The sequence below is a fragment of the Podarcis vaucheri genome (assembly GCF_965113315.1).
Source record: "Podarcis vaucheri genome assembly, chromosome: 8".
NCBI classification, from domain to species: Eukaryota; Metazoa; Chordata; class Lepidosauria; order Squamata; family Lacertidae; genus Podarcis; species Podarcis vaucheri.
The window spans coordinates 48,011,112-48,035,561 of NC_138766.1; the positions used below are offsets into that span (position 1 = coordinate 48,011,112).

Sequence of the window (24,450 nt, forward strand, 5' to 3'; positions counted from 1 at the left end):
TGTGGTTCACCAGAAGTGGCTTAGTCATGCTGGCCACATGACCCAGAAGCTGTACACCAGGTCCCTTGGCCAATAAAGCGAGATGAGCGTCACAACCCCAGGGTTGGCCACAGCTGGACCTAATGGTCAGGGGTCCCTTTACCTTTTTGCTTCTGAGTAAACATAGTAGGATTCTTCATGGAATGGAATTGCCAGATTTTGAAATGGGGAATTTCATTCTATATCAAGTTCTGAGTAAAACCAGCATTTTAATGCCAGTTGTGGCTGACAGTGGAAAAGCAATATTGCAGCAGTTCCAAAGGACCCTAGTGTGGACGCAGCCTAAGATTCTCTAATTTTATAAATGACAATCTGCTTGTTTGACAACTCTTGATCTAGGAGTTCTTGGCTATGGAGTTCATTGCACATATGTTCCCAACTTGCTCATCGACCACCACAGATTCACCTAAACATATATGATGATATGCAAGCTTGGGGTGTGCAACCCCAGTCAAACAAACGAAACACTACAACACGTTTGGTGACCAAATGTGGCTCTCCAGGCATCTCTGTTTGGATCCTGGGATTTCCCCCAGGTCATGTGCTCCCCAGGTCATGCCCTGAACTGGCCCTGTTCCGTCCCCTTCTTGAGTGCTTTTGCCTGACTGGAATATGTCCTTGAATTATGAACATGTTTGTCTGGACGGAGGATAGAATAGGTGTTGGAGATACATGGGTGTGAGTGTAGAAACCTCTGACATTGGTGCGGTTGGAATGTAGCCTACTGTACAAAGGGAAGAATCACATCTGTTGCTCCACCTACTCCCTTCTCTGGCTCCACCCAATCGTGGGACACAGCTCTTGGAAAGTCACTCATCTAGCCTTTGGCCTGAAAGATTCCCCACCCCCTTCCTTACAAGCTGGAAAGCACATTAATATCACCTACCACAACAGCTGCTTTAGAACCAAAGACAAACGGTATCTCCAGAACTTGGGATTTATGTTAATGGAAAAACATTTTTGGTGGGGACAGGGTTACGTAACGTCATTGGGTTATAGCCAGAGTTTGTTCCCATTGAAAACAAGTTGCATAAAGTTAAGTCATGACTCATTTGTCCCTTTGATTTCAACTAATTAAGTCTGAATCCCTCCAACCCATTTTTCCTATATACAGTAGATTAAAAAGGGAGAGCGAGACAGAATTTATCAATAGGTAAAGTAACACCAGTGATGAAAATAAATGTCTTTATGTTACTTGTGAAGACTGAAATAACAGGATGACTAATTTAACTTGGGGTGTGTGGTGTGTGTGTGAGAGTGTTTATGATAATCATAGTTTACTGGGGTCACATAGATTTATCTCTTGTTAAAGAAGCATCTTCTACAAAGAGAGTGAGTAATAGTCTACAAATAGGTTTGAACTTTTTCAGTTAATCAGTAGTGGGTCAATTATTTCCAGTATGAGGAATTTGAACTAAATAAGTGAACATTTCTAAGGAGGGTAGGAAAGGGAGAGAGAGAGAAAGAAAAAGGGCATTGTTGTTGAGAGTGGGTTTACACACACAAATATGGTTTGTATTTGCATTGAGTGGATTCTCTGATACAGTACATACCTAAGTGTTTTGATATAGTGCTTGCACTGAAAGTAAGTGAGATTGTTTGTCTGCTGGATGAGATGTCTATTCTTGATGAAATTATGGATGGAACCAAGGGGGCTGTTTATGTGAAAACACACACACACTCTTTTGGGACACCTGCCACTCCTGTACCCAAGAGAACTGTAAAATAATAAGACCGTGAAAGCAAACTGGCTTTTAAAAGCTTGGGAGACTAAATGGAAAGCCGCGGGGTTGACTGACAGGCTTCCTGAGCTTCATTTAGTGATCCCTTCATGAATCTGTTTCAAGACAGAGGTACAGCTTTATTGCACAGTTTGACACTCTAGAATGGGCCATCTTAGTTAAAAAGTTGCGAAGTGATTAAATCTGATAGTGGGGGGAAACCCCTGAGACAAAATTTTTGGCAGTTTTCTACTTCATGTAGAGTGCTTCAGGTCAGAGAGGTCCTGTAAATAGCCCAGTAATGGCTGGTTCCTCAGCAGGCATAAGCATGTGCTTTGAGTTTGCAGAATGATTCAGGAGCATGCTGTGAGATAGCTACTGATAACAAGCAGATGTGAAGCGTGCTTTTCAAAGTGGGGGGACCTAAGAAAGGGGAACTACACTAGACTTTAGTTGAATCTGATTTTGGTAGGCATGATATAATTCCCATTATAACTGCTTTTGGCATTAGTGTAAGCTTTGGGGACAAGGAGAGCAAATTTGAAGGGGAAGAATGTGTCCCTTTCCTGCAGATATACGAGACCAAAAATTGCATAGGCATTTAAATGGGTTCTTTATTTATGATCTTATCTCAAAAGATTATGAGAAACAGTTTTCCAGTGACCCATAAAAGCTTTTCTTTCTGCTTTATAATATACTGAAGCATTTTAGTAATGATCCATACCCACTACCACTTTAAAACCAAAGGTATGAAAATCCACCCCTGTGCTTGTATGTGTGTGTTTACTTTAAAAGGCTTGTGTGATTTTACCAGAAGGAACCTTTCTAAATGTGGCCTGTACTAACTCCCCCTAAAGCAAACATCTCTGGCTTTGCTGGCCGAAGGCTCTGGGTACTTCATCCGTACCACAATGAAGTTCCACAGTATGCTGATTCACATGATGGGAAATGGAAAAACCAGACTTCTTGGCACATTATATAAAGAGTGAGTTGCTTCTTGGTGGCTTGACAGTGTGCTACGAATGCACTGAACTCCAAGAATGCACTGGTGGACATGTATGTTGTATGCCTGAACACATTAAAAATAAGATAATCATAACCTTATGGGCCCAACGGCAAAAATTCTAGCCACTGTCCAGGAAACTGATGCAGGGAGGAGCACCTGTGACTAATTCACTCACACTCGATTCTTTATAAACCATTTCAGGCATGTGTCCCTCTCTGCCACTGCCGTTTGATAAATCAAAGCGGGGGGACAGGGACCAAAGCAGGTGCAATGGCTTAGTTTGGGGCAAATGTCAGAAGCCTGATGTTGAATGCTGCTGCCAGCTCTGGTTACGTTTTTACTTAAGAACACTCAGATTGAAAAAGTGACCACATTCCAAAACCTCAGTCTTTTGGGGTTTTTTTTCCTTTACAGAGGTCAACTGCTGCTCAAAGTTGATGTTACATGCAAAGTGGATAGTATTTCCCCCCCTAATTGCATAATTACATTATATAGTGATTGCATCCTTATTGGATTCACTGTTGCGGGCATAGACATTTTATTTTCACTGCCTTTCTGTTTGTTCCTCTAGCAATGAACAAACTCAACTCTGAGGCTGTCTCATGTGATTATTTAGCACCTGCAGCACTCCAGACGTCTAGCTTTGGAACCAATTATCAAATGAATCTTCCACATATGGGACAAGGAAAGTGGAGGTACCCTCTAAATTTCCAAGAGTACACTGGATCCCCATAGCTCAGGGTTGGGAACTTGTGCCCCTTCAGATGTTGTTGTGCTACAACTCCCAGCATTCCTGGTTTTGGCCATGCTTATGAGAGTTGGGGATGTGAACAATATCTGGAAGGGCACAGGTTCCTCACCCCTGACGTGGCTCATGTGAGCAAGCCAAACCACATGCTGCAGAAAAAATGCAAAGATGTCTGAGGGTTACTACCATGGGGACAAGAGACCTTGTACAATGCTTCAGTACACGCAAAATGGAGTTTAGTAAAGAAGCAGTAGGGGATCAGTTCTCTGATAATCGAAGCTGAGTTGTAGATTTGGGGAAAGATTAATCTGGCTGGGCTCCCCAACCCCCATTAGTGGATTGAGAAGCGGGGCATGTAATTGAATCAAGACATCAGATTTTCGAAGTAATTGAGTGAGACATCAGATTTTAGGAAACATTTAAGGTGGGAAAGCTACTGAACCAAGAACCAAAATAGAAATTAGACCTAAACATTTAAAATATATTCATAAAGAACCAGGAAATACACCAGTAATTCCATCTCACCTTGAAAGAAAAGAAAAAAGGGAAATAAAATTTAATTTTACATTTATTTTGAAAACACATTGCCAGGCAAGAGAATAATATGGCCGGCTACAAATGGTATGTCATTTTCTTTCAGCGTATTTTGAATGCAGAACAATTGTGTGATTGTTGGGGCAAAGCCATTTCAAACAGGTTGCAAGAACTCCTAACGGGCAGAGTGAGATCTAAGTGTTTTTCTGCAGTAGAAAATAAATCAGTAAGGCCCAATACACACCCAATCCAGATTGGGGACCTACATTAGTTTTCTACTTAAAATGGCTTCCTTCTGGGTTGTTCTCTCTCTCTCTCTCTCTCTCTCTCTCTCTCTCTCTCTCTCTCTCTGCAGCACCTTCAGGGGCAAATAGCAACCACATGGGAGGTGAATTTCAACAGAAAACCAGTGTGAAGCTCAAATCCAGATAAATTTTTGGGGAAATGGCCATTTAAGTCTGTATCAGAAAAAATAAAGGAAAATACCATATTTACACGAATCTAATGCGCCATCAAATCTAATGCACACCCTAATTTTCGCAATGTAATTTGGTCAAAAAAGGTGCACATTACATGCAAGTAGATATGGTAGTGTGATTACAGTGGTGCCCCGCAAGACGAATGCCTCGCAAGACGAAAAACTCGCTAGACGAAAGGGTTTTGCAGTTTTTGAGCTGCTTCGCAAGACGAATTTCCCTATGGGCTTGCTTCGCAAGACGAAAACGTCTTGCGTTTTTTACAAGTTTGTTTCCTTTTTCTTAACACCGTTAATACAGTTGCGACTTGACTTCGAGGAGCAACTCATAGAACGCGGTGTGGTAGCCTTTTTTGAGGTTTTTGGTGATTTTTGAAGCTTTTCCAAAACTTTTCTGACACTGTGCTTCGCAAGACAAAAAATTCGCTAGACGAAAAAACTCGCGGAACGAATTAATTTCGTCTTGCGAGGCACCACTGTATACATAGATGGCATTATACACCTCTCAGATGCTATATGACAAACCTACAATCAAACCCACTATGCTAGAGAGGTTTCCAACAGCTGGGATCTTATTATCACATGTGGTGGAGCTGCAAGAATTTTCAATATCTTTGGAGTTTTGTAATAGATGAAGTACATCTTATTACAGGTAAAACGGTTCCCTATGACCTCAGATTAGCATTATCAAACTTGTTTACTGAAGATGTAAGATATGTAGTGGTAAAATAATTGTTAATCTTTTTTACGATGGCCACCAGAAAAGGTTTAGCTCATAACTGGAAGACAGCTGCTAATTTGACACTGGAGCATGGTACAATAAAATTTGGAAGATAGCGCTCGTTGAAAAACTAAGTTTTACAAATACCGCAAGCAAAGATGATTTTGAGGAAACATGGTACATTTTTATTCACCACACCAAAAGCAAAAACAGGAAAGGACACTGTTGTCGACTCCTGGCAATCTCTGGAGTAATCTGCTAGATAATGAGCATGATATTGCCTAATACCTACAGTTGTTATTTTTGCCGCAACAGACCAACATGACTACCCCCTTTAGAAATAGGTAGATTATTATATTAAATAGAAATGCAGCAGAAAACTTCAAGTATTTATTTTTCAGATCAGCAGCAGACAGGTTTAATTGTTTTGAAGCCAGGGTGAATTTTAGCTAAATGTTTAGTGCACATTTTCCTCTAGGGCTAGAAAGTGAGATACTTAAAGCTAGAAGCTGTGAGGAATTTATAGATCATAAAAGGCAATTATGTTGACAGTTTTACCAGCTGATCTGTCAAAAAACAAATGACAAGGCAGTTTGTTAAAGAATAGAGACACATGAAACATCAAGGAATCATAGACTTTTACCAAGGGTCATCTAGTCCAACACTGTGCGACCTTACAATGGATGGAATTGTTTCTAAGATCATTATAAACAGGGCAGTCAAGGAGTATACTAAGCTGCCTGGAGTAGTTCTGTGGCTGCCAAGTAAAAAAATATGTGTTAGAATGCTTCCTGGATGACAAACTAATGCACCAAAGCAACAATCAGCAAGACATTTATTAAGAGATGGCCCTGTCTATCCAATTTGGAATGAAAAATATGGAGGCAATATCCCTCCATCTAATTTTTTTCCTTTATTATAGTGTTCCAACTTTGTTATGCTTACCTTCCAACATTTCTCTGATGAAAATACAGTGGTACCTCGAGTTACAAACTCCTCAGGTTACAAACGCTTCAGGTTACAAACGCCGCTAACCTGGAAGAGTTACCTCGAGTTGAGAACTTTGCCCCAGGATGAGAACGGAAATCGCGTGCCGGTGGCACAGTGGCAGCAAGAGGCCCCATTAGTGAAAACACGCCTCTAGTTAAGAACAGTTTCAGGTTAAGAACGGACCTCCAGAACGAATTAAGTTCATAATTAGAGGTACCACTGTAGGGACATCCTATTCCCTAATAACAATAATTTTATTATTATTTATACCCCACCCACCTGATTGGGTTACCCCAGCCACACTGGGCAGCTTCCAACATATATAAAAACATAATAAAACATTAAACTTTAAAAAATTCCCTATACAAGGCTGCCTTCAGATGTCTTCTAAAGGTTATCTAGTTACTTATCTCCTTGGCTCAGGGGTCACATAACTCCATACCTTCCAACAGTTCTCTGATGAAAATAGAAACATCCAAAGGAAAAGTGGGATATTCTGGGGTTACTGAGCTATATAGTCCAACCAGGGGGCATGGGGAGTGAGGAATGTTGCACATGTGAATAATATATGTACATGCCTCTCTGGGGGACTGGCATTGCCTTCATATTGCTTGCTGTTTTCATAACAAATGCTCTGGTTGACATCCAAACAATGTTAAGCCCATTTTAAGTCACATGATTTTAGTGGGAGACGGCTAATCATGTGAGTAATTCTCCCACTGGACCTTAAAAGTGTTTAGCTTTGGCTGAATCGTGCTCATGGAATTCTTGTTCAGAAGTTGCAGCACACAAATTATTTATGATCGCGATGGCAACTAGTGATTGACAGTGTATATTTTTACCATTCCACATTCACAGCCATGTCTGGAGAATATTACTCAAATTAAAATGACTTTCCCTGTTTTAAATGCTGCATTAACAGTGCAGTCCTAACCTCCTGACCAACCTTGTTGGTGGAGTTGTCCTTCTGATGGACTTGTCTGGCCTGACCCCATTCAGGATTGCTCTGCCCCATATCCATATTTTTGCTTAAAAATCCATTTTGGAGTTTAAAAGCCTTTGGTAAGATTGCGTTTTTGCAATCCTCGCCATTTAAACTGGCAGTTTAAAGGCTGTCAGCCCTAGGAGTTTAATTGTCTTGGCACATTTTTGTGGTTTGACATCTGTGCTTTTCCTCAAAATGAACTATAGCAGTCTTGAAGTTCATAATGTTTGGCTAACATAGAATCCAGACACTTTGTGTGTGTGTGTCTTTTTAAAAATTCCCCCATGTTGTGGTTGAGTCTTTTTCTTCTGTCCTTTCAATTAAGATATGTTGTATTTAATCACAGTAGGGTATTGTTTGGTGGGTCCCTATAATTAATGGCTAAGGCTGCTGAAGTGTGTAATTAGGCTTTTTATCTATTCATTCTGTATCTCTGGCCTACAATGAGCAAGAGCAAAGTCATAAGCAAAATGACTGGGTTGTAAAAAAAAAATAAGTGAGAGATTATGCTCAAACTGGATAATGGGGTTTGTTCCATTCAGTGAAAAGGTTTGTGTACAGTACATACAACCAGAAGTATTTCCTTTTATGAAACTCTTCCAGAGAAAATAATGGCATCCTTTTGGGACACTTTATTATGTCAGATATGGAAGAAAGGGGATGCGGATGGCGCTGTGGGTTAAACCACTGAGCCTAGGGCTTGCCGATCAGAAGGTTGGTGGTTCGAATCCCCACGACGGGGTGAGCTCCCGTTGCTCATTCCCTGCTCCTGCCAATCTAGAAGTTCGAAAGCACGTCAAAGTTGTGTACGCCGGCTCCCTCGGCCAATAAAGCGAGATGAGCGCCGCAACCCCAGAGTCGTCCGCGACTGGACCTAATGGTCAGGGGTCCCTTTACCTTTACCTTTTATGGAAGAAAGAATTAATGAAGGGATGCAGCAGTTGAATCAGTGGTTTTGCAAATGAGATCTTTCCTGTCCTTTCATGTGTACAGAGCTTTAAGAAACTGGGCCAATGATTTTCAGAGGCACTGATGGAAAAGACAAATAAAAATCCTATTGAAATTCAGAGGCATGGATGCATTTATGCTTGTCTGAAGGACCAAATGTTACCATATTTCATGAGATTCCCACTGGCAACAGTTTTCCTGCCCTTTTGCACATATTTTTATTTTAGCTTTTATCTTTTCTTTTATTTATTTTCTTTTATTCCTTTATAAATGAAAATCTTTCAGTAAAATACAGTGGTACGTCGGGTTACATACGCTTCAGGTTACAGACTCCGCTAACCGAGAAATAGTGCTTCAGGTTAAGAACTTTGCTTCAGGATGAGAACAGAAATCGTGCTCCGGCGGCACGGCGGCAGCAGGAGGCCCCATTAGCTAAAGTGGTGCTTCAGGTTAAGAACAGTTTCAGGTGCAGAACGGACCTCCAGAACAAATTAAGTACTTAACCCGAGGTACCACTGTATCATTTAACACCCCCCACCACTTTTGGCCTAATAGGGCTTTCCAGAGCCAATAAAATCTATTTTAAGCAGATGAAGACCGTCATAACTCCCTCAAACTCTTTCCCCACACAGCCTGCAAAATGATAATCTGAAGATCAGAACCAGAGTTTACATTTGGGCCTTGTCTTGATAAATAATCCAGATATTCATTTCAACAGACTCTTTAGAGCTTTGTTGCTTTGCTTTATGTTAAAGATAGGATATTATGTTTTCACCTAAGATAGTAAAGCAAGGCCCATAGAAATAACTCAATGAGAGAGGCTAACATTCAAAAGAATGACACATGAGATGAAATTAAATATATTAAGGAGTCTGCCTCCTTGAAAAGCATCCCTCTCCTTCCTGAAAAGAGGCAAAACATGGTGTGTGTTTTTTCATTCTTGAGTAGAAAAACTGTTTATCTGCAGCTCCAAAAGAATCTGCAGATGGAGACCCCCCACATGAGAACAAAGTCCCCGGTCACTGGAATGTAATACTAGAAAAACAAATACTACAAAGGCTAGTAACAGGAGGATGTCTTTCTAGCTTGTTTTTGTGTGACCATCTTGGCTCCCGGAGAAAGGGGGTCCCCAAAACATGTGTACCAGCTGGATCCCTTTGTACTGAATTTCAGTCTGTTTAGCCAGATGTCTTCCCAACAGTGACGAAAAAACAGAGCTCTTATTCTAATAAGTCAGGAAACAGAAAAGTGTGTCAAGTGAAAGGAGGCCCATTGTCTCCCATCTGATATTTATTAAACGTTGTTTAAGTCAGCAATGAGAAATGTGCAACATCCGGAAGTGACCCCGACTCTCTGGTATGCTCAACCAGTGACAAAAGTCTGGGAGCTGCTCAACATTAAAGCCATGTGCTCAGATTGCATAACAGAGTGTGCAAACCATGGGATGGTAATAACAAATGAAAATCTGATGCAGACTAAGCTCAGTTCTGCATGACTTGATGTATGACCTCTAAACAAAACAATGTATACAATACTAGTCTAACAAGATGTCAAAAAGCTCTTAAGAATAAGATGATTCTTGCACACTTTGTTTTTCATGCAGAAAAGTTTCTTTTAATATTAGTTAAAAGAAAAGCACCCTTGTGTATGCACATATGATAAAAATGAATAGATCTGCTTTTTGAAATGCTGCAGTTTTGTTAGCTGTGTTCAGATAACATTTAAAGCTAAGGTTTAGCATTGCAAGAATGAGCCTAGCCTTCCCTCGCCACCTCCAGATTTATCCAATGCTTCCTGCTGCAAGGAAGAGACCAGAAGGTTCCAAGTTACGTTTTAGATTAAATGCAGTTTAGATTTGCCATCAGAGTCCTATAGTGTAGCTAACTTTAACTATGGTTAGTGAAAACAAGCTAGCTTCATAAAGTTCAATTTGAAGTTGCCTCGTTTCTAGTAATCATAGTTAAAATTAACCACGGTTTGTTTGGATTTGGATGACATGACAAGCTGTGGTTCATAAAAACAAAAAGCAAAGTGAAAGTTTCCAAACCCATCCTTACCACAGGGAAAAGGCGAGTGCACAAGTCCAGTAAGAAAGCTTGGCTCAGTCTAAAGAATAGTGTAGCATTATGCCTGAACCCCACTGGCTCTCCACTAGCCTTCCACTAGTGCGAGGGTTCTTAAACTGTGGTCTGTGCACAACTGGTAGTCCATTAGTTTTGTTCAAGTGTTCCACAGCATTTCTGTAGCTGAAGAGGAGTTGAAGATAGGAGGTGGCACACCTATCAGATTAAATATTCATTTTTATTTTTAGTTGTCTTTTATTTCTTTGAATTGGTAAGAAAACTAGAAGAAATAAAAGAATCAATAAAATACAGTTTTAAAATATCATACAGCATCTAATATAGAGCATTATAATTGCTACAACAGGCAGGAAAATCATTATTTCATCTGCCAAGACCCTCAGCAACTTCAAGTGGTCCCTAGACAAGAAGGTTTGGGAGCCACTGCGCTGGTGCCTTCATGGAGCAAAAATGGTTCCACAGTTCTGCTGTTTTTCTAACGGAAACCTCCAGAGAGCACCAGATCTTATTGAAAGTATCCTGGGAATGCTTACTGTCATGGTCCAGGACACAGATGTGAAAATTTAAAAGCTTAACAGAATAAAAATGTAAAACACCTGAAAAGCATTCAAGGTGAAAAGGCCTAAACATGAAAAATGGCATAGAGTTAAATCTTCGTTTTCTTTTGCAGGCATTCAAGAAGGAACACAATGCACCAAGTGTAAAAGCAACTGGGCACTGAAGTTTTCCATCATACTGTTGTATATATTATGTGCCTTGTTAACAATAACAGTAGCCATTCTTGGATACAAAGGTATGTACCACATCTATAACAGCTGCCTTTTGAGTAGGAATCCAAGAAAAAGGGATGAAAGGAAATATTTATAAATAAAAGGATTTTCTGATTCAGTATGATATGATTTCAGAAAAGGCTATTCTGATATATATTTCAGTATTAGAACTGTCATTTTCAAAGACTTATTAATATACATTCATCCCGATCTGTACATATTTACTTGTAAATAAGAGCCTGTTTATGCAATTGCAACTTCCAGAAATTCTGTACATATGGCAGGCTATTAGGGAATGTGTGCCATCTGCGCACACATGAACTTAATTTCTGCAATCCTTAACCTACCCAGGCCTTTATTTTTTACGGATAAGGATCACAGAAATTAGGATTATATGTATATGTCCCAGGCCACATGTTATTTCACATGGATGGTGAGCTGCACACAAACAGTCCTTGAAATCCTACCAAATACAGAATTTCCAGCCTTAGACTATGTTGATTACCAGGGAACTGACTTTCATGTAAGTGTGCTTTGGAAAAGGAATGTAAACTTTGGAAGAGAACAAAATTCTTTGTATGGAAGAGGTTAACATATATTCCATTGGGAACTCCATCCAGGTAAATCCATCTTTGTCAACCTTCATGAGGATGGAGCCTTCATTCCCAAACAAATATATTGTAATGTAATTCCTGGAGATATTTTGTCCTAAGGAATTTTGTGATTGTGAAACATCTGGGAGCAATTGGCTGGGCCACTGAGAGAATGAAATTGTCAACAATATTTAAGTGTGGGGGTTTTTTAACCCCACACAATATCAAATGTTTGAGGTGGATAAAAACTTTTAAACACTTGTTTTGTTCTTGGTGCCATTTCAGGAGATTTGGCAACAGGGACAAGGCTTCCTATGGTGGTGCCATGACTCTAGAATTGAAATGGGGGAAGTCAAGCTCTCTAATTAGTTTGTGCCAACTCTGTTTAATGGTGTAGTCCTTTTGAATTATTGCTAAGATACTGTTTTTATTGTTCCAGTTGTAGAAAAAATGGACAATGTTACTGGAGGGATGGAAAATTCACATAAAAGATACGCTGAGAAACTCACAACAGTGGAGGGTGACCTGAAAAAATTGGGTAATTCATATGCAAACAAAAGCAGTATGTTAATTATTGTTTAGTTTATTGGCTGATCAGATTTCCTTGTCAGATTATTGTTGTTTAGTCATTTATTCATGTCCGACTCTCTGTGACCCCATGGACCAGAGCACGCCAGTCTTCCACTGCCTCCTGCAGTTTGGTCAAACTCATGCTGGTAGCTTCGAGAACTGATCAGATTTCCTTGTCAGTTAATTAGTACTTAAACCCTATTCAAGAGCAGTGGTGTTGGTTTTTCAATGGAGAAATCTATATTGTTGGAACTATTCCCAGAAGGGAGGGAATATTTTGTGCCTAATCTCTTGCAGAAACCCAACTTGTCCCACGCATAGGGATGGAGGAGAAATCAAATTCAGTTCACATTTAAAGATGAACCTTACCCAGTTTGCACTTTCCAAAAGAATTCACAAACTGAAACGTAGCCATTCTGCAAAGTTTGCACTTCTAAGACTTTTGCCGTTCTGCAGGCAATGCCGTTCTCCATGAGATTCATTCATATATACTCTAGTGAAAATTAGGACCTCTTATGGCACCAGTGGCACTTAAGTGCACCATTGTGTTTTATGTTAAAGTAAAAGGAACTATCAGGTTATGTTGTCTTAAAGGAAAAGGAGCCATTATTCTGTTCTTCTAGAGTTAAAAATCAGCCCTATGCCAAAATATTTTTGGTTAGTTTCATCCGTTGAATTAACAAAGAAGCAAAGTCTATTAAAGCAAAGTTCCTCTGCTAAATAATAAGCTACAAAATCACCCCTGAATTATTATTATTTTGCTCTCTCTCTCTTTTTTTTTTTAGATTACCAAGCTGCAGAGAAAGCTGTGAGCACCAACACAGAGCTTTCAAGCTTCAAGGCTGACATTCTGGCCCTCCGCCAACAGCTTCATGAGATTTCAGAGAAAACAGCAAAGAACAAAGATACACTGGAGAAGTTGCAGGAGTCTGGGAACATGTTAGATGAGCGGCAGAGCCAAATGAAAGGTGTTTTGGATAGCAACTCTTTCATGATTTTAAGTGTCAACAAAACTCTCCAAGCTTACAATGGCTACATCAATGACCTTCAGAAAGACACGAGTAACATTCAGACAAGTTTGCAAAGTCAAATGCACTCACATAACATAGTCATCATGAATCTGAACAATCTCAATCAGACCCAAGTTCAGCAAAGAGATCTTATTAGTGCTTTGCAGAGATCTGTGGATGATACAAGTCAAGCTATCCAAAGGATCAAAAGCGACTTTCAAAACCTTCAGCAGGTTGCCCTCCAAGCACGGAAGGACACAGACTGGCTCAAAGAGAAAGTGCAGAATTTGCAGACATTAGCAGCCAATAACTCAGCTTTGGCCAAAGCTAATAATGATACACTTGAGGATATGAGCAGTCAGCTTAGCTCATTCAGTGGACAGATGGAGAACATCACCACTATTGCACAAGCCAATGAACAAAGTTTGAAGGAGCTCCAAGAACGCCATAAAGAATATGAAAATGGAACATCTGCCAAGTTTAGCCAGCAAGAAGACCGATTTCAAAACTTTGAGAAAGATATTGTCAACATCATTAGTAATATTAGCTACACGGCTCATCACTTGCGGACACTAACTAGCAACCTCAACGATGTCCGGACAACATGCACAGATACTCTTAGTAAACATACAGACGAGCTGACTTTTATGAACAACACATTAGCAAATATTCGCCTGGATGCAACTGCTCTCAGGATGCAACAGGACGTGATGAGGACAAGATTAGATATTGAAGTATCCAATTTATCTGTAGTAATGGAAGAAATGAAGCTGGTAGATTCTAAACATGGCCAGCTCATTAAGAATTTCACAATACTACAAGGTGAGAAATGTCTCAGATAATCCACTGTACATAGTGCCAAGATACTGGCTAGTAATGTTTGTTTCTCCCTGCAATGTTAATATCATCATAAATCATGGCCATGGGTACTAGTGCAAGTGGGTAGCACAACTCACTCAGCCTAAGCTGTACAATCACTGTTGTGCCAAAAACCACAATATTTCTTTGTCCCTCTGTGCATTGCTTAGGAAGCACTTGTTCTTTGTGGTACTACATCTTGAACTTTCCAATCTGGTGCTATCTGAATTTCTGGGACTGAACTACTGAAGTGTCCTTACTTTTCCTTAACACTAACTTGGCCAATGGTTCTGCACCTAAATATTCTGTAGTATGGCTGCATATGCTTGTTTGATAGCCTATGATGTTCTAAATTGTACTTGCCTTTTGACTATGAACCTCTTTGGCAACAGAATGAATACATGGTGTCTGTTTCATAGAGTGCATAAATGCCTTCTTATAAAAGTTTCTGCTTTCTGCATGTCTGCCTGTGTTTTCTGTAAGTTTGCTTTTGGTCTGAGTAGCTGAAAAGGAAATAATGCTGCATACGCATGAAAATGGCTGTATATTTTATGCCCAATCTGTTAAAGTGTCAAAGAGAGGTCAAATCTGTGAGACAGGCCTTAAAACTTTAATCATTGGGGATTCAAAGCATTTTTATTTTTGAGGTAATTTTTAACTCAGTATATTTCTGTGTTAGGGAATGAAATAGTAAATGTTATGCCCTCTCCTCTAAGTGGTTAGTTAAAGATAAATTAAACACTCTTCAAGCTCTACTGTAGGATTTCAAAAAGTTGGAAGATGTGCAATGCCAAGAAATACGAAGAAACACAAAATCCTAAATGAAATGGGATGTCTGTACTTGGGGGCAGGGGGTGATTAATGCTAAATGCACGTTTTCTGAACAAAGTCAAATAAAAAAGTAGATGAAAAGCAGCAGAAGGAAAAGTCGGGCATTACTGACTGTTTGCCGAAACATGCATAAAGGACATTGGGGAAAAAAAGTTAATACTTTGATAATGTAGAACTACGTTTCACGTTAAATGCAGGAATAAAAGGCACCTATTGGTATGCGTCACTAGATGAGATATAGTATATATATGCTATTGTGGTGGATTTTGAAGCACAATTATGTGGAAACCCACTGTTTAAAGTATTTCAAAATTTAATATAAATTGTGGATTAGTTTCCACTCACAGAAGTAAATGTAAGAAGAAATAAGTATTTTCATCAATTAATGTTGACCAATTGATCTTGACCTTCCTAACCTAATTTGCAGCTTAATATTCCCAACAATTACCTACCCTCTTGCATTTGCCTGGAATTGAAATTTTGTACCGTCTCAATCAAATCAGTGGCTTTTCTCTATAGGAATTAATTTTTAATACATAATCTAGTAGGTAAAGGAGTGTTTCAGCCCTGAAATACCAATTCCTACTTAGGTGGAAATGAATGAAAAATAGTAGTTGCACTGTCCCCAAACAATTCAGTTTTAGCAAAAACAGTAACAGATAGTTAGTTAATGCTGTGTTCAGAACATTCTGAAATAGCCACTAAAATAAGTTTTTTGCTGGTTTTTCATTTGTTCTGATTATCAAGAATTTGATAGGTATCGACTATGTATCCATTTGTTAACTTAGGCATACTTCCCTACATGCAGTATGTGTGTTATTATACCATAGACAGACCTTTAACACACAAAAATATGCCCCAAAGCTAACAGAGGTAAGTTTTATCCTCCTTCTTTAGTAATGGAACTGGGGATCATCCAATGAAGCGGAAAGGTGGGAGATTCGGGACTGACAAAAGAAAGTACATCTTCACACAGCATAGAATTAGAGAATTCATTACTACATGATGTACTTGAAGGAAACCAATTTAGATGGCTTCAAAGGGGGATTAGACAAATCCATTGAAGATGAGACTATTTAATGGCTCCTAGTCATGATGGCTATATGCTACCTCCAGTATCAGAGGCAATCTGTCTCTGAATACCAGTTCCTGGGAATCATGTCCCAGGCATCTGGCTGGCCGCTGTGAGAACAGGACCCTAGACTAGATAGGCCTTCGGTCTTACCAGCAGGGCTTTTCTTATGCTCCTAAACCTGTTCCAGTCTCTTTGCCCACATACATATACACAGTCCTTGGTGTACTGTGATACAGCAATCCAGTGTTTTTACTGTAACTTAATTTTAATATATAGAACTGCCATATTAACTTTCCCCTCATGTTCAAATTTTTTCAGGACCTCCAGGCCCGAGAGGTCCCAAGGGGGACCGAGGGCCCCAAGGTCCTACCGGCCTTACTGGGCCCAAAGGACAAAAAGGAGAAAAAGGTGAACCAGGACCACCAGGACCTCAAGGTGAAAAGGGACCGATTGGACCAGCCGGACCACCTGGTGAAAAAGGCGGGAAAGGTTCCAGAGGTTCACCTGGATCCAAAGGCCAGAGAGGTTCAACGGGGAAGACTGGTCTGCCAGGACCTAGTGGAGAACCAGGACTACCTGGACCACCTGGCAAAGATGGCCCCCCTGGCCCACAGGGCCCCCCTGGTCCTCAAGGTCTACAAGGAATTGTTGGGGAGCCAGGAATACCTGGCCCACGTGGGTTGCCTGGTCTGCCTGGTGCACCTGGAATGCGTGGACTACAGGGCCAGCCTGGACCTCCTGGCCCACCAGGTCCAGGAATACCGGTGGCACTACAAAGCGAGGCTAATGGTAAGCTCTTTGCTCACATGCATCTCTACCAGTCTGTCTGTGTCTCAAAGTGACTTATAGTCAAACTGTATCTGATTTGCCCTTTATACTTATCAGAATATAGATTTAAGGGCCAGATTGTTAGAAAGATATGACTGCAGCTCTATGAATGGAAATGCCATTCGCATTATATTCTGGAGTCAGTATTGTTTGTCAAATTGATTGGATCCTAAATTGTGGAATGTCACTGTACTACAACACAGTGGTGTCCAGACATTTAGGAACTGATCACATCAATTCAGGTATTTATGGGGGCCCAATTTTCTATCGCTCACTGGCTGAACAAAAGTGTTCCATGTTTCAGGTTGTCCCGTTTACTGGAAGAATTTTTCGGGCAATTGTTACTACTTTTCATCGGAAAGAGCCATTTTTGAAGACGCAAAGGCTTTCTGTGAAGAAAAATCATCACATTTGGTTTTTATAAACAGTAAAGAGGAGCAGGTATAAACCACATCTGATACTCTGACAATTAGAGGTGGAACCTCAGCAACATGGATATCAAAATATTGGTGGGGGACATCAGGGATTATTACATAGTTTCAGTTTTCCAACAGTTCCAACTCCAAACTCAGTAAGGGCCTATTTGCACAAAAGAGCGACGCAGGGAATTTCATGGCTGTTGCTGATAAAGAGTACTAGTAACTTCCTTAAAAAGTGTCGACAATGTTTATTTTTAGGGCCAAGCTACATGGAGCTGTGCTTCATCTCCTGATTTTTTCTTTTACTGAATTGATTAGACGTTGCCATTTGTTCAAAGCAGCATCAGTGAGTGAGGAAGTATCACTCTTTCCCATCATACTATTTTCCCCAGTCAAAATTCTGCCCTATCCATGGCATTATTGGCCCCACAGGGGAAAGTAATACCTTTTGCTTTCTAGACAGTTGTCAGTGTGACACCTGTGTGATATGAACCCAAAGATCCTCTCTGGTGCCCACACAGTGCTGCTCCCCCCAAACCTCCCACCTTTGAAATTAGGCTTGAAAAGATAATTCTTTTGTAGTTAATTGAAGGCTTTTTATCCAGCCTAATTGCTGGTGAAGGGGAGAGTCGGTATTCACGTGTGTGGCTGTGGTGTGTGCCTGCATGCAAGCATGGTTGCAGTGTGTGCATAGTGCTCACAATAGTTCATCCAGTTTGCAAATGTGCCCATGGGCACAAAAAAGTTGACGACCCCTCTACTAGCTTGACAGAAGGTATGGAGGTTGATGTTGATTGGAAAAACAGTACAAAGAAAATATGTTGAACATACCCTACCCTTTCCCTCCTACTGCTTTTTACCAACTGGCAGACCTCTTCCTCATGGCTATATTTCACTAAAAAGAAACGGATGGGAGGTGGGAATCACCCATGTATCTTGCAAGGCATGTGGCTCAACTCTATAAGGGTGCTTGCTAACAGGCAATTGTCTGAAGCAAAAGTGGTCACTGTTTAATTAATATTTATTATAACTATAATTTGATAATTAATAGGTTATAAGCAATGGAACTCAAAACCACAAGTAGTCAACTTAGATTAAAAGGGACTCGAGGGACTTTTATGCCCAAAGGCTTTACATGTTTTGAGATATGGAATAACGCAACCAGTACTTTCTTCTGTACACAGCAATGGCTAAAAAAACAGGTTGTTGCAAAAGGCAGCTTCTGGATTGGCCTCACGGACTCAGTGAAAGAAGATGAATGGCGATGGCTGGATGGAACCTTACCAGAATATATGTACGTGTAGGAAGGATATGAACTGTTCTTTGTTTCTGCTACTGTTCTTGCTATTGGATTTTTTATTTGTCACCATGCAGACAGGATGCTGCAGATGGGAAAGACTGCTGCAACTCTCTGAAGAAATGCTTTGCCATGAAATGTTGTTGTCTTTTGCTCTTCTATACTCAGGCTTTCTCTCTGTTGTATTCACAAGGTTTTATTTTCTTGCCAAAAAAGAAGATGGATCATTGAGTAAAAGAATCATAGAACCATAATAAGCCAAGATTGTTATGGAATTTTATTGCAAACTGGGGATAGAGTAATCACTTTTTTTTTTCTTGGACTCATTCTTCATTTTTTTAATAATTTGTATTACAACTGCCCATAAAGAGAGGCCATAATGTTAAAGGAAAATATTCTCTATTATTTTCATTGAAACTTACTAGAAGATCAAACTGAGCAAGCTCCTTTTAAACTGTAATCAGGGTGTTCAATGTTTTATTTAGGGCCAAAGTTGGATCACAGAAACTGAAATCTGTTATTCCCACCAAGTGAAATAATGCCTGTCTCCTTCAGACACAATCTGTCTAACATTTGGCACTTTGTTAAGGATGTAACACAAAATTGGCTAGTGCTGTCTTATCTTTATGAAATCCCCAGTTACTTAACTGAAATCACCTTCCTAAAACAAGCATAACTCAACATGAAGTTAAATCTTTGAATTCTCAGTGTTCTAGATCTTTGAAGATTTAGTGTTTAATCTTTGAGAGCAAATGACCAAGTGAAGTCAACAAAGGTGATACCTCTAAATTCACATTCTGTCTCTCTCAACACATCCTGAGCCCTTCGTATCTTTCTATGAATCCTATGTGTATATAAATATTAGAACATAGTATCCTTCCACTTCTCTTTAACCCCGTCAGGTTAGCAGGCTTTTTATTTAATTTTCAAAAAAGAAACAAAAACAGTCAAATAATACAAACTAAATTAGAATAAATCAAGTCCAGACCAAATCAGTGGTTAGACATCCAAGCAAATAGATTTGTATGAAGAGCCTATATATTAGGGAACTTCCTATCTTTATTGTGTTTATGGAAAGTCACCTTCTCATCTGCTGCCAGTTGAGTCATGTCCTCTGTCCACAGTATGATGGGGAGGGGGGCAGGTGGAACAGACTGCTGCTTCCAATATTGAAGCATTAGACATTTATCCACCATGAGTGCCTTTAGAAGCAGTTAAATTATCCTTCAATGGAATATTAACATCTATAAATCAGTGAGCTATTCTTGAGGTGTGCCATATCTGGATAGAAGGGCAGAGGAAAGTATATTTTAGTTTATAAATTATAAATATGCTGTGCTTGATTCTAATACAAAGGGCTCACATTTTTGAGAATCTGCCATAGTATGTGGGGATAAAATATATAGGGCTGTATAGTGGGAGTTTGCTTGCATATTGCATGGGAGGTAAGGAAGTGGACATGATAATACAGCCCAAGTCACATAAAAACAAAATATGAAAGAAATTTAAATATGAGAGGTTTGAAGCCGTACCTAACTTGCAGTTTCACAGGCAGAAAGCCAGGCACGCAGAGCTGTTCCTACTTTCTTTTGAGCCACAGATTGAAACTGTCTTCATTTTTAGTATAGAGTGCAATTTAGGGAAGTACACTTGCTGTTTATCATCTGAAATCTGGGAGGGTCTGATTTTATCTGAATCCAAATTGCCATTTTATTTCTCTTTCAAACACAGAAGGCATAGACACATGTGACTTTTTATGCAGCACCTCTGAACTTTTTCCGGTGTTTATCTTATGTCATGTTTTGCATGTTCCTTTGTGATCTAAAAACCAACAGTCACTTCAGCTAAATGTAATTGTTTTTTTCTAGAAAACTTGGTGCCTTCCTAAAATGTCACTCAGACTCCATGAGCTCGACAAACATGCTCTTGAATCCTTATATTATTTAGCTTTGGGTGCTGTGCCATCCACTTCAGCCAGCAGCCACAGCCCTGCACTTAATAAGCTGTTTCTTCAACACACATGATCCTTTAAAATCCTGAGATTGGCAGCACATTCCATTTAATAAATCAAGTGATTTTGGGCCCATCATGTAAAATTTTCAGCAGAATACTAACTTACTCTGTAAAGGCTAAAGGACTTGTTAGGATTTTTTGTTCATTTCCAATCTGAAATGTAATTTGCTACGCAAACAGTATATTTTTCTTCCAAAGGTGCAACAGAGGGTTGAAGAAACATAGGCAGAAAAGCCATCTTTGCCAAAGTGTTGGCTGGTTAACTGTGAATATGCCTTGGGTTTCTGGTATTTTAAAACTCTTATTTTCTGCTTCTTTCCATGTATTGGATAACAAGAAACTACCAGTTTGCTTTGACTTGGGGATGCATATGCAAATCCAGCAGGAAGACATCCTTATGTCACAGTAGCTTATCCACAGCTGCAGAGGAAGCAGCTAAATGCTGCCCCATGACTACTCCATCCCCTTCTTACGCATCCTTGTCCATCCCCAAATCAGAACAAAGTTCATTGGACTAATTTTAGGTCTCTGAGCTTCGGCAGCTTGTTGAATTGATTCTCTTCTCTGCAGCCCAGATGTTTTCCATTTCCAGGAAAGAGTCATGCATTGTTTGTTATAAGGAGTATGTTTTCTGCTCAGAACAGACTGTCAGTATTTTGTTTTTGTTTTTATTATTCTCATCTGTCCCAGTATCACATGATGGTTTGCTATTTGTTTTGCGGAATGATCTATTTTCTGTTTTGTTGAAAGAAACTGGAGCGCTGGACAACCCGATAACTGGAAACATGGCCATGGACCTGGGGAAGATTGTGCTGGGTTAATCCATGCTGGGCTTTGGAACGACTTTCACTGTGAAGATGTTAACAGTTTTATTTGTGAGCAGGAGATGGACAAAGGTATGCTAGAACCTTGACTAGGATCAATTCTCATTTGCTACAAGGGCCAAACCCCAAGCCAAGTTTAAACAGCTGGAAAAAGAGGGGACCCAGTCCTCTATGCGTATGACTAGTTGCTTGGAAGCCCTTAGAAGAGGATTGCAGTTCAACCCAGTCATCTACAGATCAAAGCTTATTTCTAGTTCAGTTTCTATTGTTCAAGCCATTGAAGTTTTAAGGTGCTGGCAGGAATCCAGAGACTGTACAGCCCCTCTAGTCCCCCTCCCACACTTTGGAAATATGAGCTCCATGTATTTTGCACAGTTCATGTCCAAAAATATACCCACCTCTACATGAAGCAAAATCTATACAATAGATTTCTCTTTCCAAGTTACCACATAAGGACACCTTGATCCATGTTCAGGATTCAGAAATACAAGTATAGCTTTAGCCACAACAACCTGGGGTATATAGCGTCCACAAGATTCAGTATAAAGTGCTTTGAAGGTTGTTCAGTTCAGTCCAAATCCCAGTTCAGTAAACTGAATTGTCTTTCCCATTCACTATTACTGAAAAAAATTAAAAATAGTTGTAACTTTTTATCCTTTGGAAAGAATTAGATGAAATTTTCAGACATAATAGCCTCTCCTGAATAGATAAAGTCCAATGAATTGCATTTTTTCCCAGGTTTTGTGTTTTGTTTTTGTGTTGGGCATCTTTACATGTTTGCTTTGTACAAGAAACAAATGTTAAATTTTTTTGTAACTTTGGGGCAGAATTGGATCAAATTTGCATGCCATTAGCCTCTTCTGAGGTGATGAATTCTGCTCTTATTGTTTTTTTAAAAAACAGATATTATGTTTATAGCACTTTAATGCATTGCTTTTCCTTTCCTGCTTTAGCTGAAGCTCTGGGATTGTAATAGGCTGTGAACCTTATAAGAGACACAAATGAGTGAGATTTCCTGAATGATGAAGTATCCTCTGGGACAGAACCATCACCCAACCAAAAGGGGGAGCACTGAGAACATTGATGAAAAAAGTCAGCACAATTCGTCCGCCTTATCTTCTAATTTTTCAGGGGCTTTACAACGTTGCACAAATGCGTCAATTGGAAATACAATTGGACTAAACCAGCTATAGATCCTCTTCAACCACAAAACATACAGATGCTGAAGATTTATAAAACAATGGACTATGCCAAGATGACTACAAATCATGACTTTTCCACAGGAAGAAAAAAAGAATACAAACCTACTGTGTAAACACAATAGCCACTTGCTAAAATCCCAAATACTGGCAAATTATATAAATATACATTTATAAATATATATAAATTTTATATATAAATATATATAGGCCAATTCTGATCAGTAATATAGAATATACTTTTAAAATTTTTGTATTTTTGTACAAAATATTTGCTTACTACAATGGTCTTTTTAACTGCCTTTTTATACAAATATAGTACACAGAAGCCAAAGAAAATAGCAGTGATACTACTTATAATTCACTAGAAATGATTGTCAGGTATAAGTCTCATCAGTTTAAAACACAGTTTTGTTTTATAGATAAATATATATGCCAGATAAATTACCCTAGTTTAATAACTTTTGAAGTTGACTGTAGGTGGCATTTGCCGTATTTTAGCAGTCATCTCCAATCTGGTGCCCTTCACATGTTTGGGGGCATAGCAGTGCTGGCTGGGACTGATGGGGATTCTAGTGCAAAACATCTGGATGCTACCGCATTGGCTAAGCCCGGCATAGAACAAGTTGTGATCCCAAAGATAGATATGATGCGGTTGTCTAATACCATTTTTCTGATTTGGTTCCATTTCATGTGATGAAATGACTGCAAGATATGCAGAGTAAACCATGTACGGATGGGAGCCTAACAACTGCTACAGTGCTGTCTTCAAAGAAGTGGGGTCACCAATGAGTGCAGAGGCCAGAACTCAGTAGCAGAGCAGATTCTTTGCATGCAGAAGGCCTCAGGCTTAGTCTCTAGTATTTCCAGTTCAAAGGATCAGTTGATAGTGATGGGGATGACCTCTGCTAAAGACCATGGACAACTACTTATTCCGGGCCATATGGACAAATAGTCTCAACTGTTTTAAGGCAGATTCCTACATTCCTATTATCTCCTTCCTATCTAGAAGGTTTCTGTTGCCAAGAACTCAACTGTAATACAGACAAATGGAAACGCAAGGCCAAACTAGACAGTTCATGCAGTTCAATGTGTGTAACTTGTCCTCAATGTCTTTTGGGTTGGTTGGTTGGTTGGTTGGTTTGCTTACCCCAAAAATATTTGAGAGGAGCTAATGGGCAATGGAACAACAGTACCCTTTCCTTTTTAGCCATGTTTCCACTCCAATCAGTTCCTCCAAGCTGCACCTCTTTTCTCGGCAGGGAAGAATGCTGTTTTACGGGATAGATTAAGTGCCTCCTTTCCCAGTGCTGCTCCTCTGCTACTTGACAACCATTCCAAAAGGGGTTTGAGTGCTGTTGTTTTTTAAAGACACTGAAGAGAACTTATATGCATCTGCTTCTAGTTTGGTCCTCAGCTGGCACAAATACTGGCATTAAGACTTCCTGTGCAAGCATAATGTTCAGGAATGAATTTTGCTTCAAGTAGATTTTGTGCTCGAAATAAATGACATGTCGCACATTTTGACCTTCATGAGAGTTACGTGAGGTTTGTGCATGGATGGCACCATCCAACTGTTTGTGTGTGTTTAGATTTGCTAGGAATGGCTTGTGATTGAAAGTTCACAGCACCTAAAAGGGATTCCTTTTGTCATGCAGCAAGCAAACTGATCATGTGCAGAAGCAAATGCAGACCACAAGTTTGACATCATATCTAGACAAAGGAGGAGGACAGAAAACATGGCTCATTCCAGAAGGAGTCTCTAGCCAGAATAAGTCTCCAACCATTCCTTGTCATGTTCCTTTTCCCATTCATTTGGGAAGCTATTACATTCTGCACTCTGTAATCATGCCAACCAAGATAAACAATGAAAAACAATGTGCAACTGTGAAACCAGAATACCAGAATGCTTTGG

The 24,450-nt window shown here is 39.7% G+C and overlaps 1 protein-coding gene across 2 annotated transcripts in view; it reads left to right on the forward strand.

Annotated features, from left to right (window-relative positions):
* Positions 1-24,066, forward strand: part of COLEC12 (collectin subfamily member 12) — an 83,087-nt gene extending 59,021 nt beyond the window's left edge. The window contains exons 3-10 of one of the 2 annotated variants that reach the window (XM_082235168.1): positions 10,919-11,041; positions 12,051-12,149; positions 12,967-14,013; positions 16,274-16,744; positions 17,088-17,224; positions 18,387-18,496; positions 21,263-21,408; positions 22,290-24,066. In XM_082235168.1, the coding sequence (XP_082091294.1) occupies positions 10,919-11,041; positions 12,051-12,149; positions 12,967-14,013; positions 16,274-16,744; positions 17,088-17,224; positions 18,387-18,496; positions 21,263-21,408; positions 22,290-22,309 (2,153 nt within the window). In that variant the 3' untranslated portion in view covers positions 22,310-24,066. The remainder of the gene's footprint in view (positions 1-10,918; positions 11,042-12,050; positions 12,150-12,966; positions 14,014-16,273; positions 16,745-17,087; positions 17,225-18,386; positions 18,497-21,262; positions 21,409-22,289) is intronic. The other variant, XR_014222762.1, reaches the window with a different exon arrangement.
* Positions 24,067-24,450: the final 384 nt, after the last annotated feature.